Here is a 23394-nt window from a genome sequence, read left to right as displayed (position 1 = left end):
CGATAATAAGTTCATGCAGGATCAGAAGCCAAAGAATAGAAATCGTTGTTAGAAATCATAGCATAAGTAGTTAATATAAGTAGCCGATAAGTAATCGCAACATAGTACATAGTGTGGCATATTCATATCAAGCTCCGAGTATTCAAAGGCATTAATGGCTCGCTAATCCTCCTCGTCCGACCTCTCATCAAAGTCCGGTATGAAATCTGTCGTCTCGTTCCACGCTTGACGAAGTTGGAACACTGCCTCCATTACAGATCCCCTTTCGCCGTTCCGATTTTCAATTTGGCTGTTCAAGCCTGCGAACGAAGCCGAGCGACGAATGATACGTGATCGCCGAATAGTAGTAGTCTGTCTGACTTGATGGTGAGCCAAGGTAGGGGGCCTAGACCCGTCCTCCGTGCGGTTCAGAAGTCTCTGCGAAGCAGCCTCTTCCTCGATTTCCTCTTCCATTTCTTGTAATATCGCTCCAGTTACCGATGACTCTCTTCGAATCTTCGCGTCAGGCTGGGAAGTCTGTTTTTTGCGGAACATCGCAAAGATTGAACTACGGACGCCCTTGTTAGGCCCTGATTTAGAGGGCAAGGAGTGCTTGAGGGTCCGCTGAGGAAGAGGGGATTGTTGTGCGCCAACGAATTCGTTCCGTGGTTCGAAGGGTCGCCGAGTACTGTAAACAGAAGCGTCCTCGCCTTCGTACCTCCCTTGTTGAGTGAGAAGAGAACTCGTAATTTCTTTAACCGTGGGGAGGGCCTTCGTCGCCTTGGGGGGATGCGGAGGATGCTGTGACACGGAGACATGCCTCGAGGGTGAAACACTGCGAAGCTGTTGCTCCGACTTGTGCCTCAATAGTACATGCTTTGGAGCAGCCGAGTTGGCACATGCCCTCTGCATGATGTTGCGATAATGGCAGTCACCTTCACCGCCTAGAGTACGCAAGGAATCCGCGCGAGCACAGTCAGGAGAGCAAAAACAGAAATCATGATCTTCCACCGTCGGTTTGCCGCAAAAACATTCTTTGACACCGATGTGAAAAGCATTGGTGAAGATGAGAGGGTTCATTCTGAGTGATCAGTGACTTACAACCGCTGCCATATACAAGGGTTTTATAGCCATTGAATCCTGCATGCGGACTGTGGCGGAACACTCATAGTGGGAGTGGCCTGTGGACTAATGCAGTTGTGGACATTCGGGAGTGTTCAATGGCTGTTGTTGTGTATAGTGAGTGCAAAGCAAAATTTTAATGAACACAATACCCACCCGATATTTGAGATGCGTTCGACGCACGAATGTGTGGCCTCACAAATGGGAGTTGCCTGAGGACGAATGACGTTGCAGATATTCGGGAGTGTCCACCGGCTGACATGTGTAAGGCTAGCCCAAAACTGAACTGTGACGAACACGGCACTCAACATACGTCCTCACACCGGGGCATTTGCACCCTTAGAGGTGTCCAAGACTAGATCGATCATTGCATTCGTCGGTATAGTAAGTAGATCCCCTGGCAATCGGATATCAATTGAAAAAAAAAAACCTAGAAGCTGTTATTAGGGAAGAGACAGAGCTGCTGAACGTGGGCAAAAACAATATTGAGCACGCTGATCAGCACATCAGCCCTTCCAATCGACATTGGTGTGTATTTGATGAGCCGACCGATGACCTTGAGTCACTTGGAGGATCGGTTCTAATTGATACTATAAGGTTATGAGCGTGCGAAACACCTTCCTTCTGTGAACGCGATAGTCAATTTTGTTGTACTGTACCTTGAACGGAACGGTAGGACCTGCAGGACTCGCCTCGGCTTCAGCTAGTATCAGCAGCCTCCATGCGCAAGCAACTTGATCCCCGTATACCCGTACTAATTAACAATAATGTCAAGAAAAATCACCGGTCCTTCATAGTTCTGGTCGGTGATAAGGGGAGGGACCAGGTATGCAGATGCTGCTACCTCTTCTCTAGTTTGTCGACCGTCCTTGACTTTGTCTGTTCTAGATCGTGAATCTCCACTTTTTGCTTTCACAAGCGCGCGTGTCGGCACGCCCTTCAGTACTATGGTGCTATAAAAAGGATCTTGGTTTTACCGCGTGAGTGACATGATGTTACTTTGCGAAGAGACCTGAGATGATCTGTAGGGCACGAAAAAAGCGAGAGGCAAAAATCAAGCGGGACGTGAAGAGAGGTGTGCGGGAGCCAAACGAGCAAAATCCATTCGAAATTTTTGTGACTGTCACGGATATCCGTTATACGTACGTGAACATCGATAATATCTAGAAGCAAGCTTATAGTCCTCTAGCTATTATAAAGAATCGCACCGTATATTGGGAAACACCTATGGAATGTGCATCCTGCAAGATTTTGAGGCAATCACACCCAATCTCCTGGCACGCACTATTGAGACGGTAGAAGGCGGCGGACTAGTGGTGCTTCTCCTGAAAACAATGTCATCTTTGAGGCAATTGTACACTCTTACTATGGTGCGGTATTACCATCTTATCCAGAGGGTCGCTCACTGATTCGTTTGGCAGGATGTACATGCCAGATACAGAACCTCATCTCATGATTCGGTAATTGCGCGATTTAACGAACGGTTCATTCTCTCCCTGGGATCTTGCTCGGACTGCTTGGTTTTGGATGATGAACTGAATGTCTTGCCCATATCTAAAGCCAAGGATATCACCCCCAATTGAAGAGGAACGCGGGAAGGGTAAGGTGGACTCCGAGCTCAAGGACCTCAAGGATAGTCTCGCAGACACAAAACCTGTCGGGCGAGCTCGTCAAGCTTGCCAAAACCATAGATCAAGGCTCGAGCTGTTCTAACCTTTGTCGATGCGATTGCCTGAGAAGAACACTCTCATCCACCGTCACGCTCACCTGCTGCTCGAGGTCGCGGTAAATCTGCGGCCCTAGGCTTGGCAATCGCTGCCGCTCTCGCTCATGGATACTCAAATATTTTCATTACGAGTCCCAGTCCAGAAAACTTGAATACACTTTTTGAATTCATCTTCAAGGGTATGGATGCTCTCGGTTACGAGGAGCACTTGGACTACGACATTGCACAGAGTACGAATCCGGAGTTTAATAAGGCCATCGTCCGCGTAAATGTGTTCCGTCAGCATCGTCAGACCATTCCAGGTGAGTACTTCCGTCTCGGCACTTGCGCGCACATTATGACAAACAATTCTCAGTATATCCAACCTGAGGATGCACACGTTCTTGGTCAGGCCGAGTTAGTTGTCCATCGATGAGGCAGCCGCCATCCCCCTTCCCCTTGTCCGCAATCTCCTGGGCCCGTACCTTGTTTTCATGGCCTCGACAATCAACGGATATGAGGGCACAGGTCGATCTCTTTCTCTCAAACTTATTCAACAACTTCGCGAAAGTACCCGACCTTCACTCACAAAAGATGCTGCTGCGCCTGTCGAAGATGGTGCTACTGCCTCAACTTCCAAAAAGCCCACGCGCTCCGCCGCCCCTAAAGCTCGAACCCTTCGTGAAATCAAACTTGAAACACCTATCCGATACTCTGCTGGCGATCGCATCGAAAAATGGCTGAATGGCCTTCTTTGCTTGGATGCAACGATCGTACCCAAGGCCGCTCAACAAGGCTGCCCGCACCCTTCTTCATGCGAGCTATACTATGTCAGCCGAGATACGCTCTTTAGCTACCACCCCCGCATCAGAGGTGTTCTTGCAGCGCATGATGGCGTTGTATGTTGCCAGTCACTACAAGAATCAACCAAATGACCTCCAGTTGATGTCGGACGCCCCAGCACATCACCTTTTCGTGCTCCTACCCCCCATATCAGACGACGAGTCTCATCTTCCAGAGCCACTTGTCGTACTGCAAGTCGCACTGGAGGGGAATATCAGCAAAGCCGCCATCATGGATGGCCTGAGCCGCGGTTTGCGAGCAGGAGGTGACATGATCCCTTGGCTTGTCTCCCAGCAGTTCCAAGAAAGCAAATTTGCACTCCTCTCTGGTGCCCGGATTGTACGGATCGCAACCCATCCCGATTACGCAAATGTGAGTTATCCGCAATGTAGTTTAGCTTGTAATTTATTGGCCCGCTAGATGGGGTACGGATCCCGGGCTCTGAAAGCGCTAAATTCTTTCTACAGCGGAGAGTACTTTAACTTGGATGAAGCTACTCCCGCCGAACCCTCCTATCCCGATGCAGCAGCCCTAGATCCGGTGAGTACGACATCCGTTTCAGATATTTTTGTGAAATGACGTGCATCCGGTGAAGGAAACGGATCTTAAAACGGATCACCCCACAGTGCGCGCCCCTGAGGCGATGCCCCCACTTCTCCAGAGGTTATCAGAAAGGAAACCTGAAACTTTGGATTACCTTGGAGTCTCGTATGGCCTAACGCCTCAACTTCTTCGGTGATTTACTTTCCATTAATCCAATAATTCCTATTAATAACCGACTTCAGCTTCTGGAAGAGAGCTGGATATGTACCACTATACATCCGTCAAACGCAAAGCGAGCTAACGGGAGAGCATACGTGCGTTATGGTCCGGGGACTTAACAGTTCGACCGATGGCGAACTGGAGTGGATGGGCGAGTTTTCGAAAGGTGCGTTTTTCTGATTATCCATACGGAACACAGCAAAAATTGTGGCGTAGATTTCAGGCGGCGGTTCCTATCTCTGCTCTCTTTCAAGTTCCGTGAGTTCGGCAGCATCACTGCGCTAAGTGTGCTTGAGGCTGCGGATATCGGCGTGAAGAAGCTCGGTGGGAAGAAGTCGCGAGGTAAAATTGTTTTCAAGAGCTTTCTAGGGTTTGTTGACTTACACTACTTCTAGCTGTTGAATCGTCAGAGCTCTCCATCCTCATATCACCATTTGACCTGAAGCGTCTAGAGTCATATGCCAACAACATGCTTGACTATCACGTTGTCCTCGATCTCCTCCCAACAGTAGCTTCTCTGTATTTCGAAGGACGGTTAGGAGATGACGTGAGACTGAGCGCGGTTCAGGCCTCTATCTTCCTTGGTCTCGGTCTTCAACGAAAGACCATCGAGGAGGTCGAGGTACACTATTTCATCATACACACTGGATGATACTCAAAGACGTGGTTCTTCAGGGCGAGCTGTCGCTGCCGGTTTCACAGGCACTAGCTTTGTTTGTCAAGGTTATCCGCAAGATCACAAAACATCTTGTCGACATCCAGAAGGCTTCGATCGGCGCCGATATTCCGCTGGCCCTTCCAACCACAACTTCACGTGTTGGAGATGGTGGTGAACCTACGCAGTGGAAACCTGTTGAAACACATATTGAGGACGAGTTAAACGAGGCTGGCGATGAAGCAACAAAAGCGCTTCGCGAAAAGCAACGCGAGATGATTGACTCTCTGGATCTGAGCAAGTGAGTGCGATTGCATCCTCCATTTTGCCGCGGACATGGATCGACGGGACCTAGAACATCTATAACGTGACTTATGGTCGTGCTCCACAGGTATGCTATTGACGATGCCAGCGCGGACTGGAGTGTCGCCGAGGCACAAGTATCGAGGCTTGCTAAGGGAGAAGGAGCTACCGTTATTAGTGTGAAGACGATTGAACCTACTGCTGGCAAAAAGCGGAAAGCGGAAGGTGGAGATGAGAAAGATAAAAAAACGACGAGAAGGGGCAAGAAATCGAGGCGCTGAACAAAGTATATTATAAGTACCGCTATCGAGTGACGGGTGTTCCGCGGATGCATTCCGTGTGTGGTCAGCCTCCGTCGTAAGCGTGAGCTGTTGGCGCTGTTTGAGATCAATTTGAAATCATTTGCATACATAACAAGCACGCTACATGTAGATTTGAGCCCTGCTGTGTCATGACGGACTCATAGATAACAAAGAGTTTGATTGTAGCAATATGTTGCAGATTAGTGATAGTGGCCCATCATTCGTTGCTATGTTAGTATGTATCTGACCTGACTGAGTACTGAGAAGGCTTGCTAATTGCAGCTTGTGACTATAGACAGTGCAGCCTATATGTAGTATATGGTAATAGCTCCCGATAATGGGCGTTGAGTCTTGACGCGGACGATCGATATGAAGGAGTCAAGTGCAGCCGGCCAATCGATGAAGCTTAGAAGTTCCACGTTCTTTACATAATTGCAGCGAGGACATAACTCACCCTACTTATTCCCGCTCTTCTAATAGGTCACCTTGCGTCTGCCATGACGCGTCGGCTATTAATTATGTAGCTTTGGGTTAAGTTTGGGCCAACCTCTCGCACCGTGCACGCCAGCACTATGATCAGCGCTGCAGCCTGGAGGCTTAGCGGACACGTAGCAATTGAGAGCCGAGTCCGCAACGTTGTGATGAATTGAGGTAGGGACCCCAAGGCACTGCTAGCTAGCACTTAGCTGGCACCGTCAGCTGAGGAAACGGGTTTGTAGTAGCTTCATTTTGTGTGGGGATGAGATGAAGCGTGAGTACTTGATTTTGGCACCCCGCCTCAGATATACTTATGTTACTTTATTAAGGTGCCTGACGGGTTAAAATGTTCCTGATCTCGTTCTCAATATAAAGTAATATTATGACAGATGTCCTAAGACCGACCTCTCCTCGATCAATTGTCATCCTCCCCCATCATGGCACCAAGATTTTTGCGGGAGCTCATCCCCCGTCGAGAGAAGCGTGCCCCTGGCAGTGTAGTTGCTGCGTTGAGGAGTCTCACATGGATGCACTGGATTCAGTTCTGGTCTGGGTCAGTGTCATCCTTCCATCGCTAGCACTATCATCTTAACCACATGTCGCACTAGCTGGCTTGCCTGGACATGCGACGCCATTGATTTCTTCGCTGTGTCGCTCACGGTAACTCCCTTGGCGACACAATTTCATAAGTCCACGAGTCAGATCGTACGCTGTTTTTGTCCTTCCCTCGCTGCTTGCGCGCTAACGCACAACACGATCACAGACGACCGCCATTACGTTGACTCTCTTGTTCCGGCCTGTCGGCGCTGTAAGCATTATTCCTGCTGTTTCTTACTAACTAAACTTATCGTTTCATAGATTATTTTCGGTATCTTATCTGACCGATTTGGCCGCAAGTGGCCATTGGTTTACAATCTCCTTCTCTGCTCTGTCCTTGAGCTCGGAACTGGCTTTGTCAACACGTTTTCACAATTTCTCGCCGTTCGTGCCCTATTCGGTATTGCTATGGGTGGAATATGGGGACTTTCGTCAGCCTCAGCTCTTGAGAACTTGCCCGTTGAACTTCGTGGGATTGGAAGCGGGGTCTTGCAGGAAGGCTATGCTGTCGGATACCTGATTGCAGCCGTCATCAATCTGACCTTGGTAGCCCAGCACGGATGGCGGGTACTTTTCTGGACTGGATCAGGCATCAGCTTTTTTGCTGCAGTCATTCGGTGTCTTGTCCCAGAGAGCGCGTTCTTCCTGCGTGCCAAAGAACAAGAGATGGCGAAAGGGACTAATACCTCGCAGAAAACCAAGATTTTCATTCAAGAAACGAAGGATATGCTTAAGCGTCACTGGCTCCTATGCATTTATGCTGTGCTCTTAATGACAGGCGAGTCTTCTCTTGTCCCTAACAATCAACATATCAACATTCCTGTGCAGGATTCAACTTCTTGTCTCACGGTTCACAGGTAGGCGCATCTCGTGCATGAAAATTCGCGGGACGAGCCCATAATGACATACACGTTCAGGATTTATATCCCACATACATGGAGGTTACCAAGGGTTTTAGTGCTCACGATGCCACTGTTGCAACCATTATTGGCAATTGTGTGAGTCTTATAAAATTATCTGTGTGCAAATTCTCAATGTGCACTAACAGGGTGCAGTTGCGTGAGTTGTCAATTGGTTATGTATGCATTTCAAGTTCTGAGGGTCATACAGTGGCGGTGTTATCGCTGGATGGGCCAGCCAGTACATCGGACGCCGCCTGACGATCGTGTATGTGCCTTTAATAAATGATGATTTCATGATTTTACACAAATTCCATCAGAATTTTTACGCTTCTCATCGGAGGTAAGCACCAATCCTGGTGATATTAAACAAAACTGATGTTCTCTCGCAGTGTTCATTCCATTATGGGTTATACCCACCTCATTCTCTGCCCTCTCCGCTGGGGCATTCTGTATCCAAGTTGGTGTTCAGGGCGCTTGGGGCGTCGTACGTGCCCTCCTACTCTTGTTGCGACCCCGGCCTAAAAAATAAATGTACTAGATCCCGATCCAACTGGCCGAGATGTCCCCGCCAGCTTTCAGAGCAACATTTCCTGGTGTTGCTTACCAGATCGGCAACGTAGGTCGAATGAATATCGTGCGATGTTTGTGGCTAATGTTCGCGGTAGATGGTATCGTCAGCGTCAGCACAGATTGAAGCCAGTGAGCGGATAGTCACAATTCATTCCGTTAACGAAGTTCTTAATGTATATTAGCTGGTGGTGCCAACTTTCAGACAACGATCATAAAGGACGGAGTTCCTACTCCGGAGCCAGATTATGCAACGGTATGTAACAAAGTTCCACTCCCGCACGGTCTTATTCATCACTTGATCAGGTGCAAGCCATCTTCATTGGTGTCGTTGCTGCATTCGTGGTCATTATCACGATCATTGGGCCCGAGTAAGTCTCGCACGTGTACTTGGACATACAGACACTCACCTTCCTTTAGAAATCATGGCTCGCATTTCGAGACACACAAGGCCGCTTTCGAAGAAGGAGGTGGAAGAGATGATGCTGTGGCGGATAACGCATCACAAACGTCATATCATGAAAACGACGAGAAGAGCGGCGCTGCTTAGGCGCCTCCACCACTGCGTAAATGATTGTAGTATTTATCCACCACAGTTTGATGACACTTTAATGGACGAGTTCGCAATGGCCCAGGAAGCCGGGCTTCCGGTTGATGCATCGATGCTTTATGTAATAATGATAGCCAAATTTAGCGCCAAAGGGCTTTGTTGCCAGGCCAATGAATGTCGAATGTAAGGCCATAGGCGCCTCGAGGCCACGTGATGATATTGTGGGTTCAATTTGAGTTTCAAACGTTCACGCTGGCCAGTGGCCACCTACCACCGTGACTACTTCAGGGTGCTTAATACTAGTACTGGTGTACCTGCCGCCGCCATTTGGCCTTTGTTCTTCACTGAGTTTCTTTTGGGAAACAGGACTTCTGTCGGCTGATACCTATCCTTCAGGCCAAGATTACAGGCCGCTAAACAATATTCACTTCAGGTTTTTCGCTGACTAGGAATTATTATGGACTATAGCAATGCTGGCCGTACCACTCTGGCAAGCATGCCATCTCTTTGAGGTACGATGATGAAGGACACGGTCTCATATACGAGTGGTTGGCCGTCGCCAAATCAAGGGATAACCAGGAGGCCTTCCAACTTGGCTGCCTCAAAGGCCAGACTGACCAAACACAATGCCAGATCATGGAGATATGTCCTGGGCCTGCCATTTGCCTGTAATGCCTGCTAATCCTGCGATCCTTATAAAAGACCAGGGAGGTATGATGATACAGCTCTTTTAAAGCTGGACATCCAAGACCTTCAGCTGTAGAGCATAATTGTGTTGCCCGTACGCTTGACCCACCGATGGCGCCTCAGAAAAGGTACTCTAGCCGATCCTCTGGGGAATCTTCATCCGTATGTGTCAGTGGAATTAACCCCTCATGACAACATATTCATCATCTGTAACCCGATAGTCATCTATTGAATGGAGCACTCCGCCCCCCCTCACCTACGAAGCAATGTTCAGCTGAACGTTTGACGCTACCAAATGGAACAACAGCACATCGTGTCCCGGCCCCGTGTCATTCACACGATCGCACGATTCCGTTTTACGCCAATGGTAATCCTGGTGTCTCGGTCAGGAATGTCTTGAGTGGTGGACATGTTCAGGACAGCCCAGAACGTGATTTTAAGGCGGGGTCTCTCAAAATAGTCTTCCAGGTACAATCGATGCATGTTCTAATTCGATCGAGACCTGATATTTGATTCGCAGTGGCCAGGTTATGATTTTTCGGATGTTCTTCATGCCAGACACATCACAATCAATCCGAATACCAAACAGGAACTCGTAACTGCACTATGCACTGCATTGCATAAATTTTACTTGTCTGCATCAGTGGGTAATACCTTCAAAATTTGATTTTCGTCAGAACTAACCGAGTCCACAGAAAATAACACCTTCAGTCGAATCTGGCTCTTGGGCCCTCTCTTCACGAGTCCGCTTAGGAGATATCATGCTCACGTCCATACATTTCGACGCTGGTGTGTGGTTTCCGCAGTTTTATGTACTCCGGAAGTAGTAGTATTGTTGGATTCGTTGAGTCGAATTCGCGCTTATAACACATAATAATACATGTATAATATAGCAGGACACATGTCATACACCTGTAGGTAGTGAATATGAGAAAACGCACAAAGGACTTTCCTGCCGCGTGTGCAGGTCCCTCCACTCTTGAACTTATACTCGTGACAAGTCGTCTGAGGCAAACCGTCGATAAACGCAGATCTCGGGCTGGCTGGCCACGATTCTATCTCGAACTTGTCGCTCCACTCCTATATGCGTAAAGGTGGCATCTTTTACAGGCAGTGATCGGTGAGCAAAAAAATCGAGGCTACGGTACGGCACCAAGCGAGAAGATAGCATCACCTGCGCCTTCAAAGTTTCACTAGCTTCACTCCCGAGACTCGGTACCGCACAGGACAGCAAACAGTACTACTTGTGCTTTGTCGCTCATATTGAACCACATTATATGCCTTTTTTTGGTAATTTCAAATTTAATCAGAACACAGGTTCACGCCACAATGTGCAGGACTACTAGTGCCCAGTGTGGCTGCTACATCGACCCTAGGCCTGTCACCCATAGTTGTAATTTCTGTATGCTCGTTGCAACAAATGCTCCTTGTGTAACCAACAATCGTCACCAAGGATGACTAGACTAACACACGGTATTTTCTCTACCAATGTTTTGGTATGCCTCACCCGGGCCCCCGTGGCAGTTGTCGGAGACAGACATTGGTAATCATTCCAAGCTCTCTCTTGAATGTCTCGTTTTAATCACCCACTCTGTTCTTCTAGTTTCATGTTTATTGTTGTCACAACGTACGTAGTACCTTTACGGTCTGCTACCATTTGCGTCAAGGACCAGTTGTTTCCAATTACTGGACCACCCGCAGTTGGTGAGCGTTGGCTTCCGTTAGACTCCATAAGGATGCATATACACAATTACTCTAAGGATTATGTTTTGCTGACAGACGCTGGATATTGACAGGTCTTACGTTGCGTTACACGTGCGTCAAAGACAGTTTGTCTCAAAGTCTCTTAGTGACACTCTTGGTGACGCCGCCGTTTAATGGAGAAAGTTACGTTCATTGTGTCACGGTCTATGTTGTTGAATGGTTGGTGTCCCGCTTCATAATTTACAATTTATTGAACAACTTTGAGTGGTCGCTTTGGCCCTAGACGACTGGCGCTTCATGACACGCACCGCTTTGTGGTCCATGTCGAAGCTACGGGTAGTATAAAACACGCGAGTGTTTAGGATGGGCACCCCATCAACTCGAACATCTCAAATATTCTGTAGCACAGATTTTATATTTCAGCTTCAATCAGTCCAGTATGGCATACATGCAACCCAACCAATCGATTGTGAACTCTGGTGGAGCCGGGTCTCCTGGGGTGAGCCTTCATGTTCTTCCCGTGTTTTTTTCTTACGCAGAAATTACATCAGTACTACGCTTGGCAAGCCAATCCTGCCCCTCACCCCTTGACGATAGGTACCGAGATGCCACTATATTGGGGCGCCAGCAATGGAAGACAAGTGAAGCGTGTTCCACGCTTGCGGGAATTTACTCCTTCTCAGCAGAGCTTCCCCGGCATCCTTTTTAGCGTTAATGGTTGGGGCGGTGTGTCCGTGACGGATATTCTGAACCGACAGACAGTTGTTGATTATCCGACTGACATGGTATTCGCTCATCACGGCTGGCGAGCAACTACTCTGGCACTAAATGTAAGCATCACCTGTCTCTGATATAATTGTGTATGTTAACCAATTTACGTAGTGGCCCGGATACATACCCAACCGTTCTTCGGATGCGTCTCGTCGTCGCTTTAGCACATATATGAATGGCAACATACCAATGACTCGTCAAGGGTTCGCCAAAGTGATTGCCGAGCTGATTCAAGATCTTTACCACTGTGCAAAGGTTTGTGTGATCTTAAAATTGACACAAGGTTACTAACTCGTCGGTCATTAGGACAAGCCCGTTGCACGTGGTTGGGAAGATTGGGGATTCAGCGAAAACAAAGTTGATCCGTCGAAGGTGTTTATCCTATCGGCCCATTATTACAGGAATGTTTGGGTCCCTGAGCTCTACGTCGATGGTATACCCATGATGCTCTCTGGTGGACTCCTTTCCCCTACGACCTAATAGCACAGACATATATCTTTAATTTTCAAGTCACTAACATTCCCTATACGAATCACGACACTCCATTGCGCCTACCTTACAATGTCATTAATTCATTAGCCGGTCTAATGTTTATCGTTTTTATTAGGTACTAGCTTCACGCGCATGCATATCGATCGTACCCTATTTGAGTACAAAAATAGAAATCCACCTGCGCAATGCCCTGGTTTGGATTGAGAAGCGGAAGTTAGAACCTCGTGGGCTTGATGCTGTACGATAGTCTCCATAACTGCCCTCTAAAGAAGAGACGATCAGCCATGAGACATCCAGTGTATTGGCAATTTGGTCCTCGAGGCAACACGGTGCATATAAGCCACCACCTTCTGCGATAGTGGAAGATGACCCATCTTTGCTACCTTCCCTTCGAGACACAGAACTCTAACTTTTAGCGTGAAAAATGGGCACGTCGATGTCCTCCCCCCTTAGACTGCAAAGTCTTCGGACTATCGCTGGCATCGTTCGTACAATCATCGAGGAAATTCGGTCATCGAGGATCTTCGAAAACCCCACTTTTGCCGACCTAAGACTGGCCAGAGACTCGCATCCTCAACGACAAGCTAGTAGGACATCAATGGCAGGGTGGCAGGGTGATGAATGGCAGGAAGAAGATCCTATTACTATGGACACCGAAGAAGAGATCAGAGAGGAAGGAATAGATGAGCTCCTAGCCGCTCGAGCTCCACACGCCACCGGGGGAAACGTTGGAGGATCTTACCCTGTACAAACAGATGTGTGGCGGAGGCCGAGCGAAGTGGGAATACATGCTGTAGAAGAAGCTCCGCGTAGGCGTCTTTATGAAGCGCCAGAGCGTTGCGCTGCTGCACTCCACATGAAGACGAAGGAAGAAGGGGTCTCGGCCACGAGGTTGAACAATGAAGGCAAGGAAGTATCCGTTGTCCACTTGCATTTGGGCTCAACTCGAGGTGCAGCAGATGTTCCAATAACTGAAGATGCCATAAATTGGAAAGACGACCCGCAGACCTTGGAGAAACACAGCGCGTTCCAGCTCGTGAGCATCCCCAGTGATGAGGAGATACAAATAGCGAAGCAAAGAGTCCAATACCAAGAGGGGCTATTCCATTTCGCAATGACGGGGGTTTCTGGTGCTGGAAAGTCGTCGCTGATCAATGCCTTCCGAGGCCTTCGAAACAGAGATCAGGGGGCTGCACCAACGGGCGTGGTTGAGACCACCACGGATATCACTAGATTCCCAGATCCAAGCCCCCATAACCCGTTCGTTTGGTATGATGTCCCAGGGTCCGGCACGCTGAACACACCGGACTGGCAATATTTCACTGCACACGGACTCTATGTTTTCGACTGCATTATCATCCTTTTCGACAGCCGCTTTACAATGACTGACCTTGCCATGCTGGTCAATTGCCGGCGTTTCAACATTCCTACTTATATCGTGCGGTCGAAATCGGACTCACATATCAGAAACATCATCAAGGAATCGGGTTACGACAGCGATGAAGATGAAGATGAAAATCGCTCGCATCGCAATGCATTGTATAGCTCCGCACGCGAGCAGTACATTGCTGAAACTCGCGCAACCGTGAAGAGCAATCTTCAGGAGGCGAATTTGCCCGATCAAAGGGTGTACATTGTCGCCAACAGCACCATGGTCTCCACAGTGAGAGACCAGAAACTATCGGAGAAGACTATAGACGAACTAGAATTAATGCGGGATCTCTTTAGGGAAGCCCAGTCAAGGCGTTGTGGTGAAGGTAGTCGCTCACAGGCATACGAAGTTTGAAGTCTAGAGCCCCGTCCATAGTCAGGTTGCAGCAATTGTCGGTATGTACCACATCTATGAGAAATCATAAAAAAAGAGGACGTGGTCCAGCTGGTGTCACGTTCATCGGTGATCGATGCATTAGTGCCAAGGTTTCCCCCGCAGAGCATCTCGTATGAGAATTCAGACATTTGATTGACACCCAGCCTCTGGTAGTAGTTCTGCAATCGTATGAAGCACCAGTGACGTTTATAGATCCGGCCTGATTTTCACAGCTATCTTGCAAAAAGTGGTTGACAGAACGAGTTCGACGCAATGAGTTGCAAAACGGCTGCAAGGTTCTGTGGCTCTGTGAACAACGCACGCGAATTGCTTCCGCGGGATTAAACGCACCCTTGGCAGCACTTTTGCGTTGTTCCCACGGTCTGTTAGACCCGGTTTCATTGTAGGACGAAACCTATCTCTGAGACCTGCCTCTCCCCGGGGCCTCCCCTCAACTCCTCAAGAGGTACAACGTGAACAGCACCCTCGCAAGTCACCCCATGGACTCGTCCGTTATCGTTGGAGGGTAGCCCCCTCCTATCCTAGTGGCCTCTCAGGGACCCCCCAGCATGTTATGAAGGCGCAACCAAGTCTTCTGGATCAAATGCCCGAGGATGAGTGATGTATCACGGACGATGTAAGTTTCGAGATGGAGTCTGTGAAGCATAAGTCCGGACTCGGAGTGACAAGGTCGGAGAATCGAGACAAGAACGTTTTTTGGAGCAAGGAGAACATACCGTTGTAACTTTTTCGAGGTCCGTTTTGGCAGTAACTCCCCGGGATCACTTGTACATCTCATCTTGTTTTAATATGTTTTCACTTTCATTTCTGTATCACTGGCAATTCATGGATAGCTGGGTTATTCTTGCCCCGGTATCTGACGCTGAAGTTTCTCCTCATGGACTTCAGAACCTTTTTCTGCAGTGGTTTACTCGATCCATGGAGAATATATCACATTGGACAAGTATCCCGTCGAGCTTCTCGTCAAATCCCTTCCCTGAGGAAATCTGTGTTGCAACGTTTGATTTTAAAGTTACTGTGCAAGTCTCATTTGAATCACGTTCATGCGGATGAGTGAACGTGAAAAAGGATTATCCAACAAAGCCGATAGTTTCAACCTGCGGCCTTATAAACAGACTGAATTTCATTTATTGACGGAACACTAAAGTCGCAGTCGCGTGACAGTCAACTGGCTATATAGATACAGAGATGCAGAAGCACGAGCAACGAGAAAGGAATTTGTGGGATACAAGCAGGAGGGTCGTGATCCAGAAAAAGAAAAGAGATCTATACACAAACAAAATCTAAAGTGGTATGGAGCAAGCGAAATCAAAAGCACATGGTATCCTTTATAGCCTTTCCACGAAGTGACACGCATCCTTGAGCTGCTGAGATGTTGGTCCAATCTACATAATCGAGTGTTAATTGATTTGTCTTCCTGACATATCAAACACCTACGTTTTCGGGATTGAAAGGTGAGAAATGGTCACCTGGAATTGACCAAGTTTTTACAGGGGACTGTGTGAGAGCTTCCCATTCGCCAACGACGGCACTTTCACTTCCACGATGTTGCAACCAGTTGGGAACGTCCAAACCCGGAGGAGCATACCCCTCAGACGAGCGAAGGAGGACTATCGGAACTTCAAGCTTTCCTTGACGACATGGATCGTAGACAGAAAGGAGTCGCGAGCTTTCTTTGAATTGTTCCGCGACAAGACTTATGGTTCCTGAATCAATTCCTCGGGAGTGTGCCTTCGTGACGTGGTTTATAACAGATGATGAAAGGGGCACGTGTTTGCCAGGACAGGGAGAGTCGATGAGAACGATGCCGTGGACACGTACGCCGTTCTGAGCAAGCTTCTTGGCGGTTTCGAAGGCCACTACACCACCAAATGACCACCCTGTCTTGCACCGTTAATAATGTCCTGCTGAACAATAGCAACCGACTGCTTACCGCCAATGATGATCCGATCTGACTTCGCACCCAAAACGACTTTGGCGTAGGATTCTGCTATCTGCTCAACGCTCTCCCATTTTCCACCGGTAATCAGACAGGGATTGGAGAGAGCAAAGACGTCACGATGTAACGGCATCAAACGACTATAATGGCTTATTAAGCCGCTGCCATCGTGAATAAGAAGTAGTGGGACAGCGGCTTCGTCCTTGCTGAATTGGAGTTGTGACATGCGAGTATCAAACGATGCGGGTTGTAATGTTCTCGTCGAAGATCTTCCCGAGGACTTCTTGGGGGAGGAAGATTTATCGAAAAAAGCACTCAAGGATGCGATTGTGGAATAAGATTCGAATGCGTCGTGAGGGAGGTCGATATTGAGGTCGACTTTGAGCGCATGTAGAGCCTCTAATGAACTGAGAGAGTCAAGGCCGAGCGACTTGAAGTCGGAGTCATCCTCTACATCGGAAATCGGAAGGCCAAGTACTTCCGCAATGATACCTCTGATGCGGATGCGTCTGTCACCATCAGATATTGTTTTTGTCGACTTAACGGATCTAGCTGGCGGTGATTGTGGTCTTTCCAAGGACTTCTGGGGAGTTCTTTCCACAGACTTATCGGGGGAATGGGGTTTATTGAGCGTAGCACTCAATGATGCAATTGTGGAATAAGATTCGAATGCGTCGTGAGGGAGGTCGATGTTGAGGTCGCTTTTGAGCGCATGGAGAGCCTCTAATGAACTGAGGGAGTCAAGGCCGAGCAATTTGAAGTCGGAGTCATCCTCTACATCAGAAAGCGGAAGGCCAAGTACTTCCGCGATAATACTTCTGATGCGGATGCATTTGTCACCATCAGATACTGTCTCTGTCGACTCAGCGGATCTAGCTGGCGGTGGTTGTGATCTTTCCAAGGACTTGTGGGAGGTTCTTTCCACGGATTTCTCGGGGGGATGGGATTTATCGAGGAAAGCGCTCAAGGATGCAATTGTGGAATAAGAATCGAATGCGTCGTGAGGAAGGTCAACTTTGAGATCGGTTTTGAGCGCGTGGAGAGCTTCTAACGAACTGAGGGAGTCAAGGCCGAGCGATTTGAAGTCGGAGTGATCTTGTATATCGGTAGTCAGAAGGCCGAGCACCTGTGCAATGACATATCTGATGCGGATGCGTGTGTCATCCTCAGACACTAGGGTTTCCGGTGAAGATGGCCTGCTGGAATTACCAGAGTTACTTGTTTGTACATCGCATGTGCTTTGTGTACTGGCTGAATTGGTTCGATTGCGTGTCTGCGCAGGGGCGGAGTCTGCTGCATTTGCCAACGCGCGAGCAAGACCGTTCATGCGGACGCGCTTGAATTGAATGCCTTTCATAAGCGCGACAACACGATGAGGCTCTTGTTCTTGGACAGCATAAGCCTCGGTGAGAACGGTGTGGTTAAAGGACATCCATGACCCGCGACAATGAACAGTGTATGTTTGTTCTTGATCAATGAACTCGGAGAGCATCTGGAATGATCCGACCTCGCTGCAGATATAAGCGTCACCGATATCGCCTTGCGTATTTGCTAGGAATCCAGCTGTATGGAGGAGGGTGTCGGCGAAAATGGGATTAGAGGCAAAAGAGAGTCGTGGGGCATCTGGAAGCTTGATCTGCGCTATACCATCCATTCCATTTGCGCTGGCAGTCAGAGACTGGATCGTGTGATACTTCGCGGAGTATTCAACAACACGAGGGAAAACAACTTTGTATAGCGTTCGAGTGGAATAGACCTCTGCTTGACCTTCCTTCCGAGAACCAATCTCCGAAGCACTGGGTCTGGGCATGACGCGGAATTCACTGTCAAGATTAGCAGCTGTCTCCTTGGTGGATTGGAAGCGTATTTCTCCGCGGACGTGAACCGATTCATCCGGAGAAGATTGCAGTCTGGATGTTATATCGAAGAGACCAGTGCCATCTTCGTTGATGGTGATATGCGTGCGGACGACCCGATTGACTTGGGGATGGTAAACAAGTGGTTTCGCAAAATTGACTCCTCGGATGACAACTATATTCTTCCCAAAATCGAAGTTCAGATGACGCCGTGAAAGATCTGCGCCCGAAAGAACTTGTTCAAGATAGATTGATGCTGGGCATAGGTAGTGCCCAGCAACCTTGTGTCCTTCAATAAACGGAGCTAAAACTTCGATGGGAGTATCGAAACTGGCCGTGTTGCCGTTCTCGTGCGATGGGTACTGCGCCCACCACCCCAGCATGGTATAGTCAGATATCATATCGGATTTCGCAATGCTTTGTGATGGCGCTGTGCTTCGTGCTGGTTCCATGCTTCGTGTTGGTGCCGCGCTTCGTGTTGGTGCCGCGATTTTTGATGGTGCTATGGTTTGTGATGGCGCTGTGCTTCGTGCTGGTGCCACAGTTTGAGGTGATGAAGGAGATTCATGGAAAGGTTCTTTGTATGGTACCCAAACTTTGTTCCTCTCGAGTGGATATGGTGGCAGATCAGCGCAGGTTGCTGGGGACAGCTCCGAAAAGACTTTGCGCCAGTTCAGAGGAGCATTGGTTCTGTAGAGCTGGGATAGGCTGGAGGCAAGAGTAGCGTTATCATTTTTGTTCAATGAAGGCAATAGCGCCGCTTCGCTAGGAGCAGCCGCACAAGCCCGTATCATCAACAAGCATGACGCTTGGGGTCCCATCTCGATCCAAGCATCTATCTGTGGCAGCGAGGGGTGCTTACACAGGGTGTCGACGGTGGGGGCAAAAAGAACAGGCTGACGGAAATGCGAAGAGAAATAGGTTGCGTCGAAGGTCGAAGTGTCTCCTGCGGGAACAAGTCTTCCAAGAACGGTAGAACCAACGGACACCTTTGGAGAAGACAAGGGTACAGTTCGTGCTAGCTGGGTAAGATCATCCAGAACCGGGTCCACTGCTTGACCGTGATATCCATAGGGAACGTCAAGGAGACGGGCCTTGCATCCTGTAGTTGCCAACTCCTCGGTCAGAGCGTGCAGCTGAGACAGTGGGCCAGAGACGACACAGGCATGATCACTGTTGACGCAAGCGACAGAGAGATCCGAGTATGACCCAGATTTCAAAACGGTGTTGGTCTGTTGCTCCCCGAGCCTGATAGCCAACATGCCTGATGCACTTGGCACACAACCACGCCATGTAAGGCGAGCGCGTGATGCGACCAAAAACAAGGCTGCCTCGAGCGAGAGCACCTCGGCGATGACTAAACTGGCGTATTCACCAAGGCTAGTAAGATAATGTTAGGTATAGACCAGACGTGTATTGAAATAATCTTCACCTGTGCCCGACGACCGTGGAAGGCGTCAAACCCCAATGTATCCATAATGTTGCCAACGCGACTTCTAGCGCCATCGTAGAAGTTTGAGACACTTCAAACTCTTCCATTTCATCCGACCCACTATCTGCATCTGCAGCTTCTCCAACAATACTTGGAAGGATACCTGCAAAGCCTTTGGACACGAGGTATCGGTGACACCTGTCAATGCAGCGCTGGAAGACCGGAGAGGTCGAAAAGAGGAGTTTCCCCATGCCACGATAGTAGTTGCCTTGTCCAGAGAAGACAAAGACAACTTGACCGAAATTTCCCTCGGAATGAGACACCTCAGCGCTTGCAAGAGCTTGGACAAGTTGCGCCTTGCTCCCTACGTCAACTGAAATTCTGAAGGGGTACAGCTGTCTTCTTGCCGTGGCAGTATACGCGATGTCACTAATGGAAATTGAGCGATTTCTGGCGTCGTGAAGCCACCGGAAGTAGCTAGAGCGGAGGGTTTCGAGAACATCGCGAGATTTGGCAGAGATACCAAAGACGTAAGATGTGCCACTAGCTGCAGATTTCGCTTGCTTTGGATACTCTTCCACTATGAGTGCCCCATTTGAACCTGATGCTCCAAAGTTGTTGAGTAGTGCCATGCGAGGCGACGATCCGCGCACCCACGGCGTGGGAATCGTGTCGATGATAGTATTATCCTGGGCTAGCGGTGTGATACGTGGGTTCAATATCTTAAGGGAGATTTGAGCAGGAATTGTATCATGTTGGAACATGAGCAAAATTTTGGCGAGTCCAGCAGCGCCAGAAGCAGCTTCCAAGTGACCGAGGTTGGCTTTAATCGAAGTGACATGAAGGGGGTTTTCGCTATCGCGAGCACGGCAAAGAACGGCGCGAATACTCTGGAGCTCAGCAAAATCTCCAGCCTGGGTGCCAGTACCATGCGCTTCTACGACACTGACGCGTGATGCATCGATTCCGGAGTTCTTTAGGAGCCTGTTCATCAGATAAACCTGGGAAGGTACGTGAGGGTGGGTGATTGAATGCGCCAGCCCACTCTGATTGAGATCAACACCACGGATGACACCGAGAATATCGTCATTCTCTGCAACTGCATCTGAAAGACGTTTGAGAACGAAGAGAGAGCATCCCTCTGATCGAGAGTAGCCGTCAGCCGATGCATCGAAAGATTTGCACTGGCCGGTTGGGCTGAGAAAATGACCATGATCCAGGCCAATGAACATCTGCAAGGGGGGCATCATTAGTGTTAAGGATTGATATCAAGAATCCAGAAAGTCTCGCTTACATCCGGACTCGACATAGTGTTGACTCCACCTGCAATTGCAGCCCTGCAGTCTCCATTGACAAGTGAACGACAGGCTGTGTGGATTGCGACAATTGACGATGAACAAGCAGTATCGATAGTCATCGAAGGACCGCCAAGTTGCATTGCGTACGATATGCGCCCACTAAGGAAAGCTTTCAGGGTTCCTGAATGTTTGTCAGAATAAGTACTGCATCGAGAAGAAGGCCGCATACCTGTGCTGTAATGCACGTCAATATTCTCCCGTAAATTGTCTGCATAATCATGGGTTGCAGTACCGACGAAACAACCAAAGCTATCACGCTGGAAAGACGGGGGTAGCATCTGGAACATAACCAGCGTTCTCAAGGGCGTCATGAGCAGTGTGCAGAAGAACTCTTTGCTGTGGATCCATGCTCTTTGCTTCCCTGGGCGATACCTTGAAGAATTTGTAGTCGAACTCGTCAACACAATCTATGAAATTTGCGGTATGAGCCTTCATCCCCCGACCGCTTTTAGCGTCGGCAGATGTGTAGCGCTCTAATTGGAAACGATCTTCTGGAATCTGTAACAGGGAAGTTTAATGTGTATGATACCATGGAACGCAGAAACAACATACCTCAGAAATGGTATCGATTCCTCGCTCAAGAAGTTCCCAGAGCTCGTCCGCGGTTCTTGCACCACCAGGCAAGCGAAGTGCCATCCCGATGATTGCTATCGGCTCTTGTTTGAAATCATTCTCCTTCGGACTATCAGGGATACTGGAAGCGCTAACGGCCACATCCGTACAAGTAACATTCTTGTTTGATGAGAGTGATTTCTCCAGTATTCGGAGAAGACCAGAGCTAGGGCCGAAGTTTAATACTTGCGTGGGAGCATCGGCCGGTACCGAACTACCAAGCCCCTGTGCCACAGACAGCCAGTCTACAGGAGACACGATTATCATGTCAAGGACTGCGTCAACAAGAGTGGAGTACTCAGAACTCGGCAACAGATACTTCCCAGATACGGTCGAGAATACGGGAAATCTAAGGTTGGAAAAATCAGGAAAGCGAATCAGATATCTTCCGACATCAGCCAAGACTTGGTCGCGGACATTGTGGAGGGTGCGTGCGTGATATAAAGCATCTACAGTTGTTGGATGAATGGTGCAGGACTTGGACATTGAAATTGAGGACGAGAAACGCTGTAGGATATCAGGATGTCCCGAAACGGTGACGTGCTGTGCATCTAAAATAGCCGTGAGGTGAAGGGAAGAATTGCAATCGTTCTGATAATCTTTGTTGAGCTTTTCTTGAAGGTCACGAATGTGTAACCGCCTCTCACCTTGGTTTCGAAATCGGAGATGAAGCCCAAGACATCGGCTCTACTCAGGCCGACACAAACGACACTCCAAGGGAGTCCTGTGTCAGGAAAGCCTAAGGCAGATTGAAGCTCCCTGGTTCTATACTGCATAGATCGCACGCCGATCCAAAATGTTAGGCGAAATGCCTCTACTGCATTTGACATGAACGTGAACACACTAGTTGAAGCTCCTACCACGCATGCCGTGATAATCCCTGAGGAGAAGCCAGACACCCCAAGACTGTGGTCGGGTGCGCTTGAGAAGTGCACAAGGTATCTCAGAGCTTGAACGAGGAAGAGGGATATTCCGGAAATGATAGGATTATTCTGGTAAAGACTCGAAGATGATAGAAGCGAGGTGGCTTCCTCGAAATCGACGAGGGAAATGTGGGTTTCGTTGAGCTCATCTCCTGATAGCTTCAATACCTCTGCACGAAAAGCCTCGTGGCATGCAGTCGAAAGCAAATGGCCAGATGGTGAACGGATGTCGCGGAGGGCCTGCTGAAGAGCAAAGGCTAGGGCACCAGCTGAAGACCCTTGGCCAGGAAATAAAGGTACGGAAACGGTTGGTGAAGTACGGTTTTCCATGCTAGAAACTTGAAGGGCTTGGAGTAATATGATATAACTTTGAGAGTGATGGAACGAACTGCACTACCTCTCTTTATTAAATACTACAGGGTATGTTATGGCTTTAGTACTGCTTCCACTGGGAGGTTCATACATAGATTTTGGCATCCAGTCCAGAGATAGCACTGGCCTACCGACGGCTTGCCTCATAGAGGGGCTGGCCACGCCTCTAAGCACTGGCAGGTACGATCATTGCGGCAGTCGCAGGATCTAAAGTTTAAAATTAGGGACGTTCAAAGTTGAGGCGTTTTCGAGGCTGTTTTCAAACCTGTTTTCGATTTTCGGCAGCGACAGCGGGGGCCCATCGGACTCCGAAATTCGTTAAAGAACACTACTGCGTCAAATGATTCAAAGTTTGAGTGGGAAAGGCATGTCAGTGGATTGAGAAGCAACAGCTGGTATATTCATATCAATTGTACGAAGAGGACGGGCACCCACCCGAGATGTGACCTCCGCGGTCTCTCTCATTCCTTGACAGAACTTATCTTTCACTGTCTTAATCATCACATGTTGCACTAGCTGGCTTGCCTGGACATGCGACGCCATTGCTTTCTTCGCGGTGTCGCTCACGGTAACTCCCTTGGAAGTTGGCGACACAATTTAAACAGTCCACAAGTCAGATCATACGCTGTTTTTGTCCTTCCCTCGCTGCTTGCGCG

General features: G+C 48.8%; 8 protein-coding genes across 8 annotated transcripts; 6 read left to right on the top strand and 2 right to left on the bottom strand.

Annotated features, from left to right (window-relative positions):
* Positions 1–21: 21 nt before the first annotated feature.
* Positions 22–1095, bottom strand: DFJ58DRAFT_447158 (uncharacterized protein). The gene is made up of 2 exons (XM_041380446.1): positions 1081–1095; positions 22–1013 (listed from the first exon to the last, which is right to left on the bottom strand). Exon 2 carries the CDS (start codon positions 889–891, stop codon positions 163–165), a length of 729 nt encoding a protein of 242 aa, XP_041242602.1. The 5' UTR covers positions 892–1013; positions 1081–1095; the 3' UTR covers positions 22–162.
* A 673-nt stretch (positions 1096–1768) lies between these two features.
* DFJ58DRAFT_794420 (GNAT acetyltransferase 2-domain-containing protein) lies at positions 1769–5750 on the top strand. Its single transcript, XM_041390449.1, is given in 17 exon segments — positions 1769–1927; positions 1990–2081; positions 2130–2243; positions 2291–2471; positions 2523–2642; positions 2662–2770; positions 2881–3098; positions 3183–3206; positions 3229–3636; positions 3680–4021; positions 4070–4189; positions 4245–4384; positions 4435–4577; positions 4628–4753; positions 4807–5033; positions 5087–5367; positions 5458–5750. 17 exon segments carry the CDS (start codon positions 1823–1825, stop codon positions 5648–5650), a joined length of 2943 nt encoding a protein of 980 aa, XP_041242601.1. The 5' UTR covers positions 1769–1822; the 3' UTR covers positions 5651–5750.
* An 835-nt stretch (positions 5751–6585) lies between these two features.
* Positions 6586–8931, top strand: DFJ58DRAFT_888537 (carboxylic acid transporter protein; the record flags this gene model as incomplete). The annotated part of the gene is made up of 15 exons (XM_041394698.1): positions 6586–6701; positions 6757–6853; positions 6912–6956; positions 7007–7481; positions 7574–7602; positions 7663–7743; positions 7794–7804; positions 7856–7912; positions 7965–7987; positions 8037–8131; positions 8186–8263; positions 8313–8346; positions 8400–8470; positions 8521–8585; positions 8635–8931. 15 exons carry the CDS (start codon positions 6586–6588, stop codon positions 8762–8764), a joined length of 1407 nt encoding a protein of 468 aa, XP_041242600.1. The 3' UTR covers positions 8765–8931.
* A 922-nt stretch (positions 8932–9853) lies between these two features.
* On the top strand, positions 9854–10422 carry DFJ58DRAFT_794406 (uncharacterized protein; the record flags this gene model as incomplete). Its single annotated transcript, XM_041390448.1, has 3 exons — positions 9854–9919; positions 9972–10094; positions 10147–10422. Coding segments are annotated over 3 exons (321 nt in total), but the record flags the coding sequence as incomplete, so codon positions are not given.
* A 351-nt stretch (positions 10423–10773) lies between these two features.
* On the top strand, positions 10774–11460 carry DFJ58DRAFT_794403 (uncharacterized protein; the record flags this gene model as incomplete). Its single annotated transcript, XM_041390447.1, has 5 exons — positions 10774–10994; positions 11055–11155; positions 11248–11266; positions 11339–11374; positions 11439–11460. Coding segments are annotated over exons 1-4 (242 nt in total), but the record flags the coding sequence as incomplete, so codon positions are not given.
* DFJ58DRAFT_794397 (uncharacterized protein) lies at positions 11135–12607 on the top strand. The gene is made up of 7 exons (XM_041390446.1): positions 11135–11155; positions 11248–11266; positions 11339–11374; positions 11421–11654; positions 11707–11985; positions 12038–12181; positions 12233–12607. The coding sequence occupies exons 4-7, from the start codon at positions 11595–11597 to the stop codon at positions 12404–12406; spliced, it is 657 nt and encodes a 218-aa protein (XP_041242597.1). The 5' UTR covers positions 11135–11155; positions 11248–11266; positions 11339–11374; positions 11421–11594; the 3' UTR covers positions 12407–12607.
* A 24-nt stretch (positions 12608–12631) lies between these two features.
* Positions 12632–14273, top strand: DFJ58DRAFT_446975 (interferon-inducible GTPase-domain-containing protein). Its single transcript, XM_041380445.1, has 2 exons — positions 12632–13323; positions 13378–14273. The coding sequence occupies exons 1-2, from the start codon at positions 12843–12845 to the stop codon at positions 14202–14204; spliced, it is 1308 nt and encodes a 435-aa protein (XP_041242596.1). The 5' UTR covers positions 12632–12842; the 3' UTR covers positions 14205–14273.
* Positions 14274–15396: 1123 nt separating this feature from the next.
* DFJ58DRAFT_746539 (polyketide synthase) lies at positions 15397–23099 on the bottom strand. The gene is made up of 9 exons (XM_041387471.1): positions 22091–23099; positions 21384–22034; positions 21162–21329; positions 21001–21109; positions 20768–20952; positions 19474–20705; positions 16180–19421; positions 15684–16126; positions 15397–15631 (listed from the first exon to the last, which is right to left on the bottom strand). The coding sequence occupies exons 1-9, from the start codon at positions 22694–22696 to the stop codon at positions 15575–15577; spliced, it is 6693 nt and encodes a 2230-aa protein (XP_041242595.1). The 5' UTR covers positions 22697–23099; the 3' UTR covers positions 15397–15574.
* Between the last annotated feature and the right edge of the window lie 295 nt (positions 23100–23394).

This window comes from Suillus subalutaceus, assembly GCF_016647625.1.
Source record: "Suillus subalutaceus strain FC151 chromosome Unknown DFJ58scaffold_72, whole genome shotgun sequence".
In the NCBI taxonomy this organism is placed as follows: domain Eukaryota; kingdom Fungi; phylum Basidiomycota; class Agaricomycetes; order Boletales; family Suillaceae; genus Suillus; species Suillus subalutaceus.
This window is presented reverse-complemented; position numbering and strand designations above follow the sequence as displayed.

Bases quoted from the DNA above. Each gene is read 5' to 3' on its own strand.
- DFJ58DRAFT_794397 (XM_041390446.1), top strand. From the start codon at position 11,595: ATGGCATACATGCAACCCAACCAATCGATTGTGAACTCTGGTGGAGCC. The intron at 11,655-11,706 runs GTGAGCCTTCAT...AAATTACATCAG, and splicing joins GTGGAGCCGGGTCTCCTGGG to TACTACGCTTGGCAAGCCAA. The intron at 11,986-12,037 runs GTAAGCATCACC...CAATTTACGTAG, and splicing joins CAACTACTCTGGCACTAAAT to TGGCCCGGATACATACCCAA.
- DFJ58DRAFT_447158 (XM_041380446.1), bottom strand. From the start codon at position 891: ATGCAGAGGGCATGTGCCAACTCGGCTGCTCCAAAGCATGTACTATTG.
- DFJ58DRAFT_794420 (XM_041390449.1), top strand. From the start codon at position 1,823: ATGCGCAAGCAACTTGATCCCCGTATACCCGTACTAATTAACAATAAT. The intron at 3,099-3,182 runs GTGTTCCGTCAG...AACAATTCTCAG, and splicing joins AGGCCATCGTCCGCGTAAAT to TATATCCAACCTGAGGATGC. The intron at 4,578-4,627 runs GTGCGTTTTTCT...ATTGTGGCGTAG, and splicing joins GATGGGCGAGTTTTCGAAAG to ATTTCAGGCGGCGGTTCCTA.
- DFJ58DRAFT_446975 (XM_041380445.1), top strand. From the start codon at position 12,843: ATGGGCACGTCGATGTCCTCCCCCCTTAGACTGCAAAGTCTTCGGACT. The intron at 13,324-13,377 runs GCAAGGAAGTAT...GAGGTGCAGCAG, and splicing joins CACGAGGTTGAACAATGAAG to ATGTTCCAATAACTGAAGAT.
- DFJ58DRAFT_746539 (XM_041387471.1), bottom strand. From the start codon at position 22,696: ATGGAAAACCGTACTTCACCAACCGTTTCCGTACCTTTATTTCCTGGC. The intron at 21,330-21,383 runs GTATGTTGTTTC...TCCCTGTTACAG, and splicing joins GAATCGATACCATTTCTGAG to ATTCCAGAAGATCGTTTCCA. The intron at 15,632-15,683 runs GTAGGTGTTTGA...TCGATTATGTAG, and splicing joins CACCTTTCAATCCCGAAAAC to ATTGGACCAACATCTCAGCA.